The sequence below is a fragment of the Desmodus rotundus genome, chromosome 5, assembly GCF_022682495.2.
Source record: "Desmodus rotundus isolate HL8 chromosome 5, HLdesRot8A.1, whole genome shotgun sequence".
In the NCBI taxonomy this organism is placed as follows: domain Eukaryota; kingdom Metazoa; phylum Chordata; class Mammalia; order Chiroptera; family Phyllostomidae; genus Desmodus; species Desmodus rotundus.
In genome coordinates, this window is record NC_071391.1 from 1,146,338 (window position 1) to 1,159,680 (window position 13,343).

The 13,343-nt window shown below is 64.3% G+C and overlaps 1 protein-coding gene across 3 annotated transcripts; it reads right to left on the minus strand.

Annotated features, from left to right (window-relative positions):
- Nucleotides 1–467: 467 nt before the first annotated feature.
- Nucleotides 468–13,000, minus strand: LOC123478092 (uncharacterized). Of its 3 annotated transcripts, none has more exons than XM_053925395.1 (3): nucleotides 12,795–13,000; nucleotides 2,828–12,693; nucleotides 468–2,539 (listed from the first exon to the last, which is right to left on the minus strand). In XM_053925395.1, the coding sequence occupies exon 2, from the start codon at nucleotides 6,273–6,275 to the stop codon at nucleotides 4,839–4,841; it is 1,437 nt and encodes a 478-aa protein (XP_053781370.1). In that variant the 5' UTR covers nucleotides 6,276–12,693; nucleotides 12,795–13,000; the 3' UTR covers nucleotides 468–2,539; nucleotides 2,828–4,838. The 3 variants fall into 3 exon arrangements, with proteins under 3 accessions (XP_053781370.1, XP_045039454.2, XP_045039453.2); XM_045183519.2 differs by having other exon boundaries at nucleotides 2,828–4,016; nucleotides 4,160–13,000; XM_045183518.2 differs by having other exon boundaries at nucleotides 2,828–13,000.
- Between the last annotated feature and the right edge of the window lie 343 nt (nucleotides 13,001–13,343).

A 13,343-nucleotide genomic window follows, 5' to 3' on the forward strand; every position in this document is an offset into this window, starting at 1 on the left:
TCTGATATGTGTGGTCCCTGCTCTGGGCGCGTACAGGAGACAGCCAGTCGACGCCTCTCTCACGTCCACGTTTCTCTCTCTCCCTTCCTCTCTCTCTAAAAAGCAGTGAAAAAAAATGCGTAAACCGGGTGGTTGGCCTGATGAGACCCCAAAGAGACCTAAGGGGAGGTGTCCTCCCTGAAATGGTCCCCACTCATTCGGCCGATACCCCTGTGCAGGTGGGGTGCTGCCGGATTCACGAGCCGGTTAAGAAGGCGGATTAGGCCTTCTAATTGACTCAGTTGAAATTTGTTTCTTTAACAGCTTCAAATCGTGGTGGTGGTTTCCTTCGTACATGCGAAACTCTTCAGCTTCTCTGTCCCCAGGGGGCTTTGGCAGGCGGTTCACTTCATCTTGGGTTTTTTTTAATCGATTTTTTTTTTTTTTTTTTAGGGAGAGGGAGAGAGAGAGAGACATCGATCTGTCGCTCCACGGACATACGCATCCTTGGTTGACCCCGTGTGGCCCTGATCGGCGATGGGACGGGCCCCCGTGGTGTGTCCGCTGCGGCCGACCGGCCCGCCGTCTCAGCGGTCGGAATGCGGGCCTGAAGCGGCACACTGCGCTCCCTTCTGAGTCTCTTCTTTGCAGGACGTGTTGCGATGGTTCGCGTCTGCTCCCCTTGTTTGCTGAATCGCTCTGGCCAGACAGAGTTTCGCCAGTGTTTTTAATCTGCTCAAAAAACCCAAAAAGCGCGTTGCTTTCATCGGTTTCCCGTTTTCATTTCGTAGGTTTCCTCTCACGGTTTTCACCCCCTTTCTTCCGCCTACATCAGATTTCACTTGTTTTTCTTTTTTTTCTGATTTCCTAAGGTGGAAGCCGAGGTCATCGATTTGAACATTTTCTTTATTTCTAACAGAAGCAAAATCCAACATATTTTTTTGTTGTGCTTTCATTTTTATTCGTGTCCAAACACCTTCGGATGTTTCCTTTCGAGTTCTCTGGCTAATGTGTTACTTTGTCTCTATGTTGTATTCGTTTTCCACCCTGCAGGACACGTTTAAGCGACGGACTCAGAGACCCCCGTTTGGGTCAGACCCAGTGGCGCAGTTCCAAGGAGGAAAGAGACAGCTAAACCTGTTAGAATGTTCGTGTATCTGTTAAATTTCACTGGATTAAGCAAATGCTCCAGAGAGTGGCAGTGTTGCCATTTCTGTTGCAAAGTAGAATAAAGGGAGGAGGGGCTGGGGGTTACGGGAAATCCAGCGGTGGTAGGTGAAGGGGGTGGGAGAGAGCAAAGCGGGGCTGATGTCACAAGGCCATCGGAACGTCCTGCCCGCCAGAGACATTTGCAGGTTTTCCGGCTATTGTTCTTCTTTGTGATTTCATAATTTAATTCCACTGTGGCCTGAATTTGCATGATTTGAGTCCTTTTAAATTTACTAAGATTGAGTCACGGCCCTAAATACAGTCTCTCTCGGTGAATGCCCCCTGTGCCCTTGCAGAGCGTGTGAACGCTGCTGTCTTAGGGCAGAGAGCTCCCTCAGAGTGCGGCCGTCAGCGTGGCCCACGGGCGGCCGGGTCACAGGTCATTGGAGCCGCTCCGTTTCCTGCCAGGGGAGGCAGCTGCCTCCCAGATGCTTCTCTTCCCGCTCTTACTTCCTCAGAAGGTTGCAGGGTTAGGCTGCAGCTCTTCCGAGAACAAAGGAGCAGCGTTTGCCTGGCTTCTGCCTCTGGGGCTGAGAGGGACCCGCAGTGGCCATACAGAGAGACCGCCTTTGCATCTGACACGGGACAGCAGTTGGCAGGTGGACGGGTGTGTCCCACAGCAGGGGGGCTGGCCACAGCGCCACCCCCACCCCCTGCCCTTTGCAGGCGGGACCTCAGGAAGGGGGAGCTCAAAGCCACGGAATAAATCAGTTCCCTGGGGACCGAGAAGGGCAGGGTCTGAGTGTGCCTGGCCTTCTCGTGGCGGGGGTGGGGGGTGAGGAAGGACCAGCAGTGGGCCACCTTGTCACAGCAGGGGGCAGACAGGTTGCCTCACACCCCACCTCCCACACAACCGTTGCGGATAGATTGATGACGTCACCGTCAGAAGTGGGATTTTAAAAGGACGCAGCTGAGGGCAACTGACAGGGCGGCAGGTGGATGAGAGCAGGCTCTGGGGCCAGAGGCCTGGGCTCGATCCGACGCTCACCGCAGTGACGTGGGCAGGCCACTCTGACGCAGTGGCCCCCGCCACCCCTGCCGTGGTGTGGGCTCGGACAGAGCCACCGGGTAGAGTAGAGGTGGGGGCACGGCCCGACACCTGTGACTCACTGCTGTTACTGTGTTCTCGCTTTTGTTCCGGTTGTGGGAGCATCTCGGAGCGGGGAAGGACTTCACACTGGCGCCCAGCGGAAGCCAGAAACCTCGAAGGCCGGGGAGTCCAAGTCAAAAGGCCACCGACAAGCTCTGAATGAGTAACAGTCCCAGCAAACAGTCCACTTCCCTAGCCCATGAGGAGTTCCTGGAGTCACACGCATGAAAGGGGAAGCCTTGCCAGCCGAGGGCAGCACACCTGCAGCGCAAAGGGCACGCAGGTGAAGACGCGTACCGAGTCCCCGGCACAAAGAGGGCCAGCCGGGCCCACGGAGACCTCCCATCACCTGTCCCCCCAGCCAGCGTCAGAGCAGAGCCTTCAGCACACACGTGTGGTGACACGTGTGTGGCCCAGGAGTGGGGTCCCCAGTGGGCGCTGGGGTGCGAGCACACCCTGGAGCCCCCTCGGTGCAGGGAGGGGCCTGCTGCTCTGGTTTCCTGCTGTGCGGAGTGGTCGATGCAGAGTCACTGTGGCTCGCGAACTTACGTGCAGTCAGTTGTCCCAGCTGTGAGCCTGAGAAGGCCCTTCTGTCATTGTCAGATGCTGGGGACCCGTGGGCCTCTTACTGGGCTTGTTAAGGGGGCTGTGAAACTATCTGTATAGCGCGCCGGTTAGAGGGGAAGAGAGGGAGAAAGGGAGGGAGAGAAAATCAGTGTGTGGTTGCCTCTTACGAGCCCCCTACTGGGGACCTGGTCCGCAAGCCAGGCATGTGCCCTGACTGGGAATCAAACCAGCAACCCTTTGGTTCTCAGGCCGGTGCTCAATCCACTGAGCCACACCGGGCAGGGCCTGAACAACACATTTCTTACAAGTCTCTAGAGGAACCTGGGAGCAATCACAACCGAGCAGAGCAGGGTGGGGTTCAAGGCCAGGGCAAACACTGAGGTGGGGGGGTGTCCTGGGGGCCCCCTGGTCAGTGCTGAGCAGGGCAGTTGGTCAGGGACGCCCCCACGTGGCTCCCAGAGAGTCACCCGCAACACAGTCCACGTCCCCCCCTTCAGTGCGGTGGCCCCTGCAGCAGCAGACTGGGGCAGAGGTGAAGGGCATTCGCAGAGGTAACTGAGGTCGTGGGTCAGCGCCCTTTGGCTTAGTCTGAGGGGGGCTTCCTGCTAGACTTGACCTTCGGGTAGGTCCTCCCAAAGGGGGCCCAGGGCTTTGCCCAGCCCTAGAGACTGGACAACGCAGACGTTTGTCCTCCGTTGCCAGCCCCGAGGAAGCACAAGGCCCCCTGACCTCGGCCTGGGAGGCCAGGGCAGAGGACCGGCTGAGTCACGCTGGGGCGCCAGACCCTTGGAAATGCGTAGCAACTTCTCGTGAGGTTTTAAGCCTTTAAGCTCCTGGTGGCTGTCAGGCGGCTGTAGGCCCCCCCCCCCTCCAGGAAGTATATTTAGAGAAGTGTCTGCATCCACGAGGGCAGAATGAGAGACACATACACATTAGGGAGAGTCAGCACTTCCCTTGTTCCCAGTCTGCGCTGTGGGCACGCGCGGCTTCCGAGGGGAGGCGACGTCCCAGGAACTGCTGAGGAAAGGCCGGATTTGGAAAATTGCTGCTTGGTAACCTCGGATGAAAGAATGGCTCTAGGACAGCAGTTCTCAGGGGGGCAGGGCTGGGGTATGATTCTGTCCCCAGGGGACAGGCAGCGACCTCCGGAGACATTTCTGATGACCGTGACCTGGGATTAGGAGGGCAGGGGGGGTCGGTGCAGGTAAACGCCCTACGGTGCACAGCACAGCCCCGAAAGTGTGATGCCCCCGGGTCTCCCCTCCCGCCGGTCACGCCCGTGGGGAACCCCCTGCCCTCCAGAGTGGGGCGCACCTGCCCTGCCTCCTGCCACAGAGTTGGGATGTCTCCTGCGATGAGTTCACGTCATGGAAGACGCCAGAGCCTGTCTCTCCTCTGGCCTTGAAGAAGCAGCAGCCACGTGTGGAGAGGCTCCTGTGACGGGGACCATGGTGGCCTGGGGGTGGGGGTGAGGACCCCCGTTCTACAACATGAGCAACTGACCTTGGCCCACAGCCTGAGTGAGCTCCCTTCCCCTGTCCAGGCTTCAGGTGAGCACGCTGGGACGCCCGAGCCCTGGCCTGTAGAGAACCGGCCAGCCTGTGCCAGGGCTGCTGACCCCCAACCGGAGGGAGGAACAGTTTGTTCCTCTCAGCAAAGTGTGGCCAGCGTGTCATCCCGTGTAGCACATGGACACGTGGCCCCCGGTGCCGGGCGTACCAGGGTGGAGAAGCCCCAGCCAGGGCACGGGTTCCTGTGAGAGCTGGACAGTGACTGTTCTGGGCTCCGCAGGCGGCCCCCCGCCACAGCCTAGGCTCCTCTCTGAGGGCAGTGGGGAGGCGTCCCCCAAAGCCCGCTCACGCTGGTGCCTCCTCTGACACCAGCTTTCAAAGCCTCCTATGATTGGAGTGGGCCACCCGATTGCCTATTTTTTTAAAGATTTTATTTATTTATTTTTAGAGAAGGGAAGGGAGGGAGAAAGAGGAGAGAAACATCAATGTGTGGTTGCCTCTTCAGCGCCCCCTACTGGGGACTTGGCCCACAACCCAGGAGTGTGCCCTGACTGGGAATCGAACTGGTGACCCTTTGGTTCACAGGCTGGTGCTCCATCCACGGAGCCACCTAGCCAGGGCCGGTTGTTTGTGTTAAAGTCACGTTGCACGAGCACAGGTGTGACACCTGTGATTTCACAGTTCTGGGAATTAGGGCCGGAAGTTGCGGGGGGAGGTGGCCTGAGAGTCCAGATCCTGGACCAGGAAGAGGCTTGGATGGAGCAGGGCCGGTACCAGTAAAGCTTTATTGGCACGAGCGGGGTGGGCCGGATTGTGCCCACGGCCACTGGCCTAGCAGAGGGCGCCAGGCTGCTGGGAGCCGGTGGGCGCCCCGGCCCACGGGTTGGCTTCCCACCAGGAGAGTCGCGGGACAGGAAGCCGCGCTTCCACCCCGAAGCCTTGTTGCTCAGCGGGCCCACCTCATACCGCTCAGGTCCAACAAGACCCCCGAGTGTGGGGAAACACCGTCCCGTGAGGCCCGAGAGACCCAGGGCTGCGAGTTCCCTCCACACCGACCTGGGCCCTTTAGCGGAAGTGTGGCAAGCACTGGGGGCAGGCTTGTCACTGAAGGGGCCCCGAGATGTGACAGGGGCCTTGTGAGCTCCGAAGCTGCCTACGAAGTCCACGTAGGAGGCAGCTGGAAGACGAGGACCTGCCCGCAGACGTGGCCTGGCCCTGACTCGGGGCTCGTGGAGCCCGTGTCCCAAAGCCTGGGAAGCTGGAGCAGACGTTGGGCCCCAGGGCTGAGCCAGGGGGGCGGCCTGAGCCGGCCTGGGGGCTGTGCACAAGGACGATGCTGGCCTGGGGCCCCCTGTCACGTACTTCTCCCAGGAGCTTTCTGTTACCCAAAATGGGGCCCCTGTGGCCGGATGCTGGGGAGCACACAGGTCAGCCCAGCTGGTGGCAGGGACCCCCTGAGTTCCGAGGCCGGAGCTGGCAGAGCCCCTGGAGGTTCCCCCACCCTGAGGTGGGGTGCCGGGTGCCAGGGACAGAGGCCTGAGGACCAGGCAGCAGATTTGAGAACACCGCTGACCAGCCCAAGACCCTGCAAGAGACGAAGTGGAGGAAGTGCCAAGCCCCTGACCCTGGAGGGGATGGCATGGGTCAGGGGACACAGGACCTGGCCCCCCGTGGGCCACAGCTGCTCTGCCCACTGGCCAGGCCTGAACCCCCAGCTTGGCCAGGGCTCTGCACAAAGTGGGGCCAGGTGGGATGCGCGCAGACCCCACGCGCATCCAGGTCAGCCCCAAGAAAGCGGGAGGCTGGAGCCACCTGTGGCCCAGGATGTGGCTGTCACTGACCCAGCCATGAGCCCTGCTGCGGCTCCCGTAGAGGGAGGGGAGCACAGGGGCCAGTGAAGGGGGTGGTGCCAGGTACATGGTCCCAACAGGAAGCGTGGTCCCTGGAGAGGGGGCTGCCTGTTTCCCACATGCTGCCAGTGCCACCGGTGTGGGCTCGCTCTCATCCCTTGCCCTGGGTCCCCTCCCCGTGTCCCAGGTGTCTGTGTCGAGCTCCTTCACCTGTCAGGCGTTCCTGGGATCGTGGGCCACGTGGAGGGCAGAGGCCCTGGCTGCCACTGTCCCTGAGAGAAGCTGCCCCAGGTCCCAAACTCTCAGTGGGGCCCATGAGGGGCCCAGGGGCTCCAGCTGCCGTGCTCAACGCCTGCACCTCAGCCCGCCTCCTGGCTGCCTGGGACCCGTGATGGGCAGCCCCGAGGGTCTCTCCCCTGCCCACCCCCCACAGGAAACCTTGCGATGTGGTCGGCATTCCTAGCCCTTTGCTGGCAGCGGGCCGTACTCATTCCGGTGTGCAGAGAATGCCACGGCCGGCCGTGTTCCCTGTGCCAACTGGGCCCCCTCGCTGTGCCTCTCAACTGAGACACGTTACTGGGCATCGTCCGGGGCCCCGTCTGTTCTCCTGTCTCAGGGGTGTCAAACTCATGGTCGCCGGGGGCACATCAGCCTCGGGGTGGCCTTCAAAGGGCCGAGTGTCGAGCTCCTTGCCCCTAGTTAAGGAGGAGCTACATTTACAATTCCTTTGACATCATCATGCTTTGATTCCCAGGAGCCCTGCAGGGGGCGCTGCTGTGGTCCCCGTGACAGCTGGGTGGTGAGCCCGTGTGCTGGGAGCTGCCTGGCTGCCAGCTGGAGGGACCCACAGAGATGTCACTCGGCTCCCTGAGGTCAGATGTGCCCACACATTTTGGCCCAGTACACCCCCACAAACACACACTGGCAGGGGCATACCCACGGAGGAAGGTTCTGAGGCCCGGAGGGGCCCACAGAGCAGACTCACAGCCCAGAAGGTCCAGTGGGGTGGGGGGATCCCCCAGCCCACACCCCGTGCCGTCTGGCCGGGCCACACCTAGGCCAGCGGAGGTGACTGATAATGGCCAGGACAGGGCTGGCTTCTGGCCACCAGCAGGCAGTCCAGCTGACCGGCAGCAGGGGATAGAGGTATTGTGGGGTGACGCCAGCCCTGCCCCCACGCCTCCCAGGCCTGGAATCCCCACACCTGAGTACCCTGCAGCTGGCAGGGGTTCGAGATCGGCCCCACCCCTCCCAGGGCTGGGCCCTGGCCCCCCAGGTTTCCTGTATTTGGAACTGCTGCCCTGGGGTCCGCAGCCTTGTCAGGACCCGTTCCTCTGCTCCCCTGCTAGGGTGGCCCTGGCCCTGTGGGCACAGCGGGGAGCTCTGGGCTAGGCGGGGAAGGCTGCCACGCCTGTCAGGTCTGCGGGGCGGGGAGGGGCTGTGCTAGCGGGGTGGGGCGGGCTCCCCCAACCACAGCACGGCCCTGCACCACACACACCACTGCGTCTGCGCTTCCTGCCTCCGGGTGGGTCAGGGGCGGCTCTCTGCGCGGGGGTGCCCACTGACCCCATCCCATCTTCCCCACTGGTCCTCGAGGCCCTGCCTCGCCCAGAGTGGGCCTCTCCCACAACCAGTCTGCAGAGAAGGCCGGCGTGCTGGCCAGCCGGGCCTGATGGGGCTGGGCAGAGGTGCCCGGGGGAGGAGCGTGCCACCTCTCCCCATGTGCCCGCACCAGGCTGATTCTGGACGAGACGCTGGCCCCGTCAGACCCCGAGTGTTCCACCTGGGGCGCAGGGCCGTGCCCCCGTGGTCATCAGCGGGGGTGGAAGCCACCAGACGCTGGGCTCTGGCTGGAGCCCTGTCAGAAAGCGCTGCAGACCGGCCAGCGTCCAAGGGTGCCCTGGCCTGAGGTCTGTCTACACAGGTCAGCGGCTGCCGTGGCTGTGGGACTGTCCAGCTGGGCGGCAGGGGTGCGCAGGGGCAGGTGCCCATTGTGGGACCAAGACTCCTTCCTCCTGGGGCAGGTTCCTGGGGACAGGAAGACACCCCGTCCCAGGAGTGTGGGGTCGGGCCCCCTAGAGTGAGAGAGCGCATGTTCACAGGCGTGTGCGTGCCCATGTGTGTGTGTGAGGGTGTCACCTGGACCTCCTGGGAGCACCAGGTGCAGGTCAGCCGCCCCGCAACTGAGCGCAGGGAGGCCCCGGGCATCCTCTGTGCGACTGGCTGGCAGCAGCCTGAGGCCTGAGCTCCGGCCCCCCCCCACCGCTCAGCCCCCTCTGCTGAGTCTCCTCCGGGTCCCCATGCCCCTGTGCTCCCACTGCCTCCCAGCCCCACCCTGCGTCCCCCACACTCACCTGGTAGCAGCCCTGTGTCCCTGGCCTGCCCTGGGGCCCAGGTGCTGGGTGGCGTCCCAGGCCTCCCTCTCTGTCACATGGGTGACACACAGCGCCTCCCCGGGACGCTTGACGCCCTCACCCAGGACTTCGGGGGGCCCTCTGGGCTGGGGTAGGGGACTCCGAGGTCAGGAAGCTACAGCTCTTTCATGACATCCCCCGACCCCAGCCCGGGGGCTGCTGGGAAGGGGCCTCAGTTCAGAGGCTTGTGTGCAGACCCGGGGGGCCGGTCGTCCAGGACGGGGTCCCGGCATGGTGCCTCCGTGGACAGTCGGGGTCCCAGGGGAGGCCCCTTCGGGGTGTGAGGGTCAGGCCGTGCACTGCAGGAGGGGCCCTGGGGGGCACCCAGATGCCTGCCAGGGCCCAGGGGCGGGGTGGGGTGGGCGGAGCTGGCTGGGTGGGCAGGGCGGCCGCAGGGGTCAGCAGAGCGAGGTCAGACCTCCGCCAGCAGCAGCAGGCAGACAGCAGGGGGAGCCTGGGACCTGGCTGATCTTGGCCTGGCCACGGTCGCCTGGGTCCCGGCCCTGCTGCTCCAGCCTCCTAGGCCCAAGCATGGGGACCGGGGCTGGCCTCTCGTCCCAGGTCCCTCGCTGCCCTGGGGATGGCCACTGGGGAGCGTGAGAAAGGCCCACAAGAGGGTGGATGTGGAGACAGGTCCTGGGCTACCCAGCACTCACCATGGTCACCTGCAGACCACCAGCCAGACAGAGCGGCGGCCCGGCCAGTCCCCACCCCTGAGAGAGGGCTGGGCTGGGAGCCACACAGATCCCTCCAGAGCTGCCAGGCACTCTGGTCAGATGGGGGGTCTGGGGGGCCCTGCTCACTCCTAATTCTCTGTGTGAGTCCCACAATGCTTGCTCAGGGTCCCCACCCACTGTCCCCACTGGACAGGTCCCCCCTAGCAACCCAGAAACCCCAGAGGTGACCAAGAAACGGGCCACCCTCGCTGTCCCCGTTAGCCCAGGGAACCAGCCTGGTGGCCCAGGCCCCCTTGTCCACTGGCTAACGAGCGGCAGGAGCTCCTCAGCCGCCCCCACCAACCCCTCACACTTGTTGCAAAGGGGCTCCTGCGCATCTGCCACAGACCTGGGGGGCCTGGGTGGGGGACAGGGCTGGCGGGGCTGAGGGGAGCTGGGCTGGAGGCCAGGCCCTGAGCTCTGAGTGAGTAGGAAGGGGCAGGACCAGGACTCCGCAATCCCCGAGCCCACCGAGAGCAAGGTAGGCCAGGGCAGCAGCGGGGCACAGGCCAGGGAGCCTCTGACCTGCGGGGACCACCTGGGCCTCCGGGGTCCCAGGAGTGGGGACCCCCAGGACAGGCTTCTCCAGAGACACCACAGAGAACACAAACCTGACCCCTGGGGGACCCGGGTCAGACCCCTCTGAGGGCCTAGATGGTGGAGGACAGGGGTCTGTGCCCCCCTGAGGTGGAATTCCCCGCAGCCCACCTCTACCCCCACCCCTGGCCTGGATCGTGGGGCCTGCCCTGGGCTGACGTGGGCGAATCTTGGGGCCTGGAGGCTGGCGGGCGGGGGATGCGGGCGGAGGGTCCGGAATGCGCATGAGGCCGCCCCAGACCCGCGGGCACCCTGTCTGGGACAAGCACCTCGTCAGGAAGGCTTTGATCTTGCGTCCCCACCCCGAGGGTCCCCGCTCCCCTCCCCATCCTTCCCGCCCTACCCCTGCTTGCTGCTATACCAGTAAACCAGGTTTGCGTTGGCCTGCAGCCAAACCCCGGAATGTGCCCGCCGGCCGCGCCATTCCTGGAGCGAACGACAGAGCACAGACTGTCTCTGAGATGGGGGTGGGGGCTGGAGGGGGGGCGGCGCGGCCTGCCCAGAGTCACGCACGAACTGGGCACAGAGACGCAGGGACGGTATGAATGGGCTCACACAGGTCGGCTGCCCGTGAATGGGCGCCGGGCAGCCAAGCACGCGGTGGGACTTGGATGGGGCCGCCAGGGGCCCCAGGCCTGGATGTGGGCCAACGTGAGGCATGGGTGCAGCCACTGAGGGTCCACACTGTGGAAGTCCCCGGTGTGTGGGGTGCAGAGCACCTCAAAACTCAGGGGCGGTGTGATTCAGGCACTCAGGAGTGGGGGGCAAAGTCCAGAACCTGGGGTCCGGGTGAGCCTCTGGATGTCTGTTGTCGGAGGGCGTGTCACGCAGGACTCAGGCCCGTGGGGCACTGGGGCCAGCTCCTCGTGCCATGGATGGGGCCCTGGGGTCCTTGCATGAGGGGTTCGGATCCCTCAGGGGCTCCAGGGCCCATGGAGGCTCCAGACCCCCCGGGGAGGAGCACAGACGCCCGGACAGCAGGGGCAGCTGCACGAGCGGGGCACAGGAAGCTGGCTCACGCAGGCTGGCCGCCCGTGACAGAGCCAGAAATGCATGGGGCTTGGAAGCCCCCCCTGCAGGCCCGAGGCCCAGACGTGGGCCAACCTGAGAGGCAGGCAGTGGGTGGTGGCAGGGTGGGGGGGGGGGGTGACGTGGCCCAAGATCCTGAGGAAGGGGATTTAGGCCACTTGAGAATAAGGGACTTGAATGACACAGATGGGTGGGGGACCCCTTTGCTGAGGTGATCAGGGTAGACCCCTGAGGCCCTGGAGACAGGTTAGTGGCTGAAGTCCTTGTCAGTGAGACATTCGGGGGAGCGGGTATGGCTGCCCGGATACTCAGAAAACCGTGGGCCGGAGCTGTGGGGTGAGGAACCATGGGGTCCGGACCTGAGCCCCAGACGATGGAGACCTGGTATCCAGAGCTTCTTCCGGGACCCAGAGGTTCAGGGCGACAGGTACCCTGCCCCCGTCTGCTCAGGGCAGCGAGGGCGGGGTCTGACCCCGAGCCGAGCAGGGCGTAGGGCTTCGCAAAGCCGCCCAGATGCCCGTAGGACACAAGAGGTGGCTGCCAGCCGCACGTGGGGAGGTGGCCCAGGGCCCAGGCGCCCACACACTGGCTCGGAGTTCGGGTCCTGTCCTGCCCTGAGCCCAGAGAAGTGGGGCCCCAGGTCCCCACCTTCGCAGTCTGACAGCATCCAGCCTCAGGGCTCCAGAAAGGCTGGGAGGACTGGATGACAGAGGGGCCACCCCAGCTCTCGAGGGAGTGGGGTTTGGGACCCAGAGGCCCAAGAACAGTCTGTCGGGGCTCAGCTCTTCAGCAGACACCCTGAAATGGGGTGCAGACCCCCCATACTCACACTAGTAGGGTACCGGACCCCGTGTCTGGGGCGGGGACCCCCCTTGGGAGACGTAGGAATGGCGTTGGAGACTCCGGGGCGGTGGGGCGGGCGTGCACTGAATAGCACACAGAGCCCGAGGCAGGGATGAATGGGGCCCACACAGGCAAAGAGGGCGGGGGGAGCAGGGCGTCCACACCGCAGGCCGTGGCCACCGGCCTGGCCCGGCACACCGGCTGAGTGGGACGTGCCGGTGGGGAACTTGGGCAGTGAGGGGCCCGGTAAGGGGTGTGGGCTGCCCGGGCACCCTGGTGACCTGGAAGAGAATCACCAGGCCCAGGCTGTGGGCGCCAGGGACGAAGATTGCACAGAAGTTCAGGGTCAGGAGTGTCCCCGGACAGTCACAGGCACTCTGGATCTCGGGGTGCCCTGGGTGAACGCGGCCTGCACGGAGCTGCAGGGGGACCAGGCCCCAGAGTCCCAGGGGCCCCTGCGATGCGGCCGGGGGCGCAGTGCCGGCAGCCCCAGGAGGGACCCAGTGCCTGTCATACGGGTCCTCGGTGGGGGCTGGAGCCCCCGCGTGTGGTGGGGGGGTCACACACACAACACGCGCGGTTGGCCGGGGCGGCCCCTGCACCTCCCCACTCTGTGCCAGCAGCTCCCAGCTCCCTCCGCCAGCACTCGCCGTGAGTCCCAACCTGAAACATCCCCTCGCCCCCACCCTGCCCGGGGCCACCCCAGAAGACGCGGTGCAGGAGCCCCACCCACCCGCAGGGGTTCAGCGGGGCACTGGCCGCCAAGCTGCCGAGGGGGCCCCCAGCCCGGCTCTGTTTGGTTTCCCCCTCATGCTCTGGAACCTCAGCTGCCGTCCGGTCCTGGGGATGCCTGCATCTTGGGAAGGCATGAAGAGGGCGGGGTGACGCCTGTGGAGCATTCGTGACCGGCTGCACCCCAGGGCCCGGCGGCTCGGGGCTGGCGTTGGGCCACCCTCTGCGTCCACCCCCGACCCCCGAGGGTAGGGTACCTGCCCGTGGCATGTCCACAGGTCGTGTCTGCGGGCCGGTGCCGGCTGCTCCCGGTCGCTGTCCTGTCAGAGCTTCTTCCAAACTGCGTCGCCGGGTCGGACTCGGAGGCGCCCCTGTGCCACGTGCCCAGAGCCTCTCGTGACTGGCACGGGCACACGCCCCACCTGCTGTGTCCACTGAGCAGCCTGAGCCCAGGCAGAGGGAAGTCCTGCACGACCAGTCCTCTGGACGGCCCTGGAGGGACAGGCCCTCCCGTTAAACGTCAATCAGCCACGTCTGGCCACCAGCCCATCATGGCTTCCTTGAGACACCCGGGCCGGGGAGGGCCCCCAGCGCTGGGCCCAGGGAGGAACCTGCTCCAGAGTGACTGGGCCAGATAAACTGGCCAGAGCCGAGGGCTCACATGACAGGTCCTGCCTGGCCCACTGAAGCCCCGCTGGGAGCAAGGTCGCCTGGCCCCCTGGCTCAGAGGCAACTCTGGGGTCCGACCAGCCCAGACAGAGGCTAGGGCACAGGTGCAGAAACTTTGGGGAGACTCTCTGGGCCCC

Coding starts and splice junctions, on each gene's coding strand:
- LOC123478092 (XM_053925395.1), bottom strand. CDS start 6,275: ATGTACCTGGCACCACCCCCTTCACTGGCCCCTGTGCTCCCCTCCCTC.